The sequence below is a fragment of the Octopus bimaculoides genome, chromosome 7 (genome assembly GCF_001194135.2).
Source record: "Octopus bimaculoides isolate UCB-OBI-ISO-001 chromosome 7, ASM119413v2, whole genome shotgun sequence".
In the NCBI taxonomy this organism is placed as follows: domain Eukaryota; kingdom Metazoa; phylum Mollusca; class Cephalopoda; order Octopoda; family Octopodidae; genus Octopus; species Octopus bimaculoides.
This window is the reverse complement of record NC_068987.1, coordinates 51,150,303-51,156,023: the sequence shown is the minus strand read 5'-3', so window position 1 is coordinate 51,156,023 and position 5,721 is coordinate 51,150,303. Positions and strand designations below refer to the sequence as shown.

The window sequence follows — 5,721 nt, the reverse complement described above, 5'->3', positions numbered from 1 at the left end:
TATATATATATATATATATATGTATGTATGTATATACATACATAGATATATATTTCGCACCGTTTCTTCCTGCCAATTTCACTCGCATAAATTTGGTCAGGGAGGATGAGAACAGAAGTCACTTGGCCAGGGAAACGCGCTGTTAGACTGAATGGAAACCTGTTGGTTGCGAAACGAACTTCTTGGCCATAAAGCCACGCCAACGCCTATGTTTGAGATAACATAAAAACACTATTATAATAATTTCCATAATTATCTCTGATTCTTACCTTCCTGAATTAATGTGCAAATAATGACTTTCAGTTCTTTTGTATGTTTTCCAGTAACATTTCACTCACGCACGCGAACACACTTACATATGCGCGCGCGCATACAATACCATGTCTTTCTCTTTATTTCTCTCATCGTCTTCTCTCCATCCTCTTAACTTTTTACTCACACGTTCACGAATGCATACACATCGACAGACGCGCCCGCACTCAAACACATGTGCCAACATTTTGCTAGAAACATCATTGCATGAATTTTAACAGTAGTGGGAATGATAACAACATCCTAGAGCCAATTTCATATTAAGCGTAATTATGGAGTAAACTAAATACTTCTCGGTGATGCGTGAAGCAATAGCGTTTATTGTATTGCTTTTCGTCTAACAAAAGAAAATTGCAAAACACATTTCATATTTTTGCTTTCGGAGTTGCGAACAATGATTTTCATTGATTTTTGAGAATGTTCTGTATCGCTTCTGGGCGTTGTGTATATTAACTAATCTTATATTAGAGAGGCTGGTCTTAGATTTTAATATAGACTCTGGTGATTAACGAGGAATGTTTGGGTATTCATTGTTTTAAATTGATGCTGTTTCATATTGAAGAAAAACAATCTTTTTCAGAGAGTAATTCCTCAATAAGGTCTCGTGTTCTTTCTCATTTTCAATCTACTTTCTGTGTATGATATTTTTACATGAATACGTACATTCATGCCTATTTGTGTATATAAACATACTAGATGTGCATAATTACGTATACGAGGGGGTGCCCAAAAATAACTGGAAACGTTCTGTGGTTCGAGCTTCCGCCGCTAGAAGCCATTTCATGCAACCCTGCAGCGTCAGTTTGCCGACCGGCGTCGTCGATACATAGTCGTTATACCAGGTGGCCCGTCTTTGTTTTTCAGTCCTTCTCCCCTGATCCTCAATGTTTGCGATGGGACAGATTAGTAGGACGCTGCCATGAGCAAAACACAATTTTACGAGTTGTTTTCACGCTTTAGGAATGTTCCCTTGTCGCTTGAAGACCAGCCTCGCTCAAGGGGACTGTCGACCTCTCGAACGACTGAAAACATTAAGAAAATACGTGAACTGATCTTGGAGGACCGTCGTCCAACAATTGATGAATTAGTTGATATGACTTGTGGGTGTCCTGTCTTTTGTTTCGTCTTGTCAGCCAGAACATTCTTATCTAAAAATTTCCTCATCCCTTTTAAAGTAAGCACGAAAGTTAGTTTCCTCTTTTGGGTTATATACGAATTCTCCAATGGAGTTTTTGACCGTGTCAGGGATGGACGAACTTGATGTATTTTCTGTTTTGTTCTGTATCAATTGAATTCACAGTTGTTATTGCTTCTGCAATTCCAACAACTGCTATTGTTGCTGCTGTTGAAACTATTGTCGATGCTGTTGTTGATGTTTCTGTAATTGAATTACCGATGCTAATAACTCTTCTATGTTCAAACAACGATCTCTCCAGCACAGGCTCGAATATCTCGTCGTCAAAATAATGTTATGGCAAGAGATGCACAATTTGGGAGTAAGAATAGTATTAACGAAGTAAACATTTCGATATAGTTTTTCGCATGTGTCACTATATTCCATTCATTTTCCCGTTCTTTTTTAGTTACGTTTTCCTTCTCTCCTGCTGTGCCTCTTCTGTTTTTTTTCCTTCCTTTTCCTTAACGGACCCTTTGGCGGTGAGTCAACGCCTTCCTTCCTGTTCTTTTTTTTAATGTACGACCGTATATTCCTCCTCCACCTTCTCCGAACATTCTCACTCACTGCGGCCGCCACTTTGTCACCCTGCTCCCGGTTGGTACCTTGCTGCTTCTATTCCTCTATGCTTTATCGTGTTTCTGGGGACATCTTGATCTCATGTGTCCCCTTATTCCACACTGGTGCACGCTGGAGGTCTTCCCTCCACCACCACTCTCAGTTTCAAATCCTCTAACAGTATCACCTCCTCCGCTATCTTGTGCAAGTCTTGGATACTGATCTGGATGGCTACTTCGAGGCCGTATCTCCATCAGTTCACCTCTGTCGTCCTTGTTATTTTTAAAACTTTTGCGTCTTCCTCCACATTATACACAATTACTGCTACCAGCCACAGCTCCTCAATCTCTGGGGGTACTCTGCCAATCTTGACCCTGGCCACTCGTTTGAAGCAGTAAGTTGGCAGAAGTAACCACTCTAGTGCCCTTGCCGCTGCAGTGGAGTGGTTTATCGCTTCTTATTCGCTAGCGAACCTTACCTCCACTATGCCGTATCTTTTCCCTCTGGTGTAGAATGATGTGAGGCTTTTAACATCCTTCAAATATTCTTCTATGGCCTCCACCGTAGCCCTTTTTTTTCTTTTCGTTTTCGTGGACAACTTTCTATATACCACTGTCCGCTTCGTTATGCTCGCTGTCAAATTTTCCGGTGGTGTCAACCTCAAACTGGCTCCTTCCTTCTCGATACGTCTGTTGAACTCCTTTAACATTTTTGCTCCATTTTCACCTCTCGAACCTGTAGTACGTCTGCAGCTAAACTTCTTTCAGTGGCTGAAGCATAGCTGCCGGCTGGAACTGGTTCGCTTCCCATCCATCCTTATTTCTCTACTTCACCCATAAATGGAGACGAAAACAATTATAAAATCACTGCAACAACAGCATCTAACAATTCAACAATGAGGTTAAACAATTAGGTTCACCCTTACAGGAGACCTTCAAAGAATAATTAACTAGGCAACTCACGTTTAACGGATCAAAAACGATTAACCCGAACAGGAAAATACCGCTTTCAACTGTTTTCTTTATTTAAGCACTCAGGCTTTTACACGGATGTGACAGCACAAGGACAGACAGAACAACACAGTGGGGACAAAAAGCACACAACGAATGAAAGTGAGAAAGATGTAATATAATAATGAAAATGAAATATCTGCATGAACCCCACTCTCATGCAGTACCATTTGAACATTTTTACGCACAGTTTATAATCATTTCTTTTTTCCTTTGTTTTTTAAATAATCATCGTTTTTTTACGAAACAATTTTACTTACTTTTTTTAATATCTCGTAAATGGTTCCAGTTCTTTTATTTCCACCACTGGCGGCAGTTCGTCAACCTCCACCACAACTCCCGACGGATCAATGTCACTTCCACACATTTTCTTTAACCTGTTATATTTATCTTTATCAATTACAATAGCAATCACATTTTCCGAGTAAATATCCTTAGCCAACTTAACCCTTATAATAGATTTGAACTTCCTTATCTTTCTTTCAGTTGATGTGTTCTTAGCATATGTAACGAAATTCCACCTGTGCTTTTTCGGCTTTCTCACTTGTTTACCTTTTCCTTGTTCCAATCTTGGCACCTTCTCTCTCTCTCTTTATCCTCCTCTACTTTGGTTAGTCTCGCTGTTTCACTTTCATGCTGTTGTCTTTCTATACTGCCTAAATCTTCCTCCTCCGCTGGTATAGCTAGTACCCTTGCTACTGTCTCCTCTTTCTCAATCTCCTCCTCGAGCTCTTCCTCGGGCTCCTTCTCAACCTCCTTCTCAACCACATTCTCGACCTCCTTCTCGACCTCCTTCTCAACCTCATCTACTTTTTTCTTTTTCTGCTTCTCCGGCGGAGAGCTTACTCTTTCTTTTCTTTTTCGCTTTTTAACTACTGTGAATTCTTCCTCTGTTATTGCCGTCTCTTCCACATCATCCTGCACCACTTCGTCCACCCTATCCTGATCCTCAGACTGTTCAATCTGTTGTTCCTTCTTTTCTCTCTGGGGGCACATAAGTAGCATATGGGAGACCTACACTCCATTACCACTCTCAGCCTCAATTCTTCGGGTAAAACTATTTCCTCTGCAATCCTGTTTAGGTCACTTAAACTCGCTTGTATGGCCATAACCCCACAATTTAACCTTTTGGTTCTCGTCACTTTAAGTATTTTGGAGGCTTCCTCCATGTTATGTTAAACATTATGGCTGCTACCAACTATGTTTCATTTGATTCCAGAGGTACTTTTCCTAATCTCACCCTGGCAACACGCTTGCCACAGTATGTTAGCAAAAGTACCCATTCTTCCATCTTTATGGCTACAGTGGAGTATTGTATCGCTTCGTCTTCAGTCGCGAATCGCACGTCCACTGAGCCATACTTTCTTCCTCTCGGGATAAAAGTAGTGAACTTCTTAATTTCTTTTAAACAATCTTCAATAGCTTCGATAGTTGCAATTTCGATTTTTCTCGATGACACCTTCACTATTACATATTCTGGTTAATTCAACGTATTGCCTTCTCTTTTCAGCAAATTATCACTCTCATTCAGCTTCTTCGGTTCTATCTTCACCTCACGAACCTCTAAGGCTTCAGAGTCCACTCCTCTGCCAGTTGCTACCGCATAACTGCGGTTTTTTACTGGTACTTGTTCCATCTCGCCCATGAATTGCACGAAAACAAACACAATTTAACAATATCGTATGCAAACAACAGTAACGGTAATTTCAACAATCAACAATCGTAAGTACACCCACGAGGGGAGACTTCAACAAATAATCAACAATGTGACTCGCGTTCAACAGGGATCAAAAATGATTGAATCGAACAGGAAAATACCGGTTTCAACTAGTCCACTTTCAGTCATGAGGGGGTGGTGAGAATCCTTTCACAACAATAGATAGATAGATAGATAGATAGATAGATAGATAGATAGATAGATAGATAGATAGATAGATATTGTTGACGTCAAGAGACGTGACATGATTCATTTTTGAACTCGTATCGTGAGCCACATAAGCCGGACAGGATCCTTTGTCTACCCACATTATTTTTTAAACCATTATTCGTACGGCACTCTTATTTGTAGCTTATCTGCTTCAAGGATCGATGTTCCTAAGAAGAAGAATAGATTCAGATGTGGATGTGGGTGTGCGCACACGCGTGTTTGTTTATGTATTCAAGTACCTACAGAAACTTCACGAAACGCTGCCACAATATCCCGATGAATTAGAAAGCTTGGAACAAATTATCTGGTATATAATAAATACGGAGTACCTATTATAGTAGGATTTTATGATATAAAAATTTCTTATAGCGCGACGTTCTGTTGGAAAAAAATGTAAGGATGTGCTAACTATAGAACAATAGAGACAAACATATAAAACATTATATTAGTTATCAAAACATAAAATCTGCCAGGTTTACATAACGTTAAAAGTACATCATTTAGCGACAGAAGCAGTATTAGTACCGAATTGCAATCTGTATGCCTTACATACATCTGTATTCGCCCGCAGAATGCCTCTTGTACAGTGCCAAAAGCACAGAAATGCCCGTAGCGGTAAAGATGTCCATAGGTGCTTATCACTATACGAGACGCGTTCTCAAGACGAAGAGTGCATAGCTACTGCTAAGGTTATATAAACACGCAGAAATCACTCGAAGTAGCAGTTCCCGATGGTGTTG

General features: G+C 40.1%; 1 protein-coding gene across 1 annotated transcript; it reads right to left on the bottom strand.

Annotated features, from left to right (window-relative positions):
• Positions 1-572: 572 nt before the first annotated feature.
• Positions 573-4,059, bottom strand: LOC106884048 (uncharacterized). The gene is made up of 2 exons (XM_014935265.1): positions 3,708-4,059; positions 573-649 (listed from the first exon to the last, which is right to left on the bottom strand). Exons 1-2 carry the CDS (start codon positions 4,057-4,059, stop codon positions 573-575), a joined length of 429 nt encoding a protein of 142 aa, XP_014790751.1.
• Between the last annotated feature and the right edge of the window lie 1,662 nt (positions 4,060-5,721).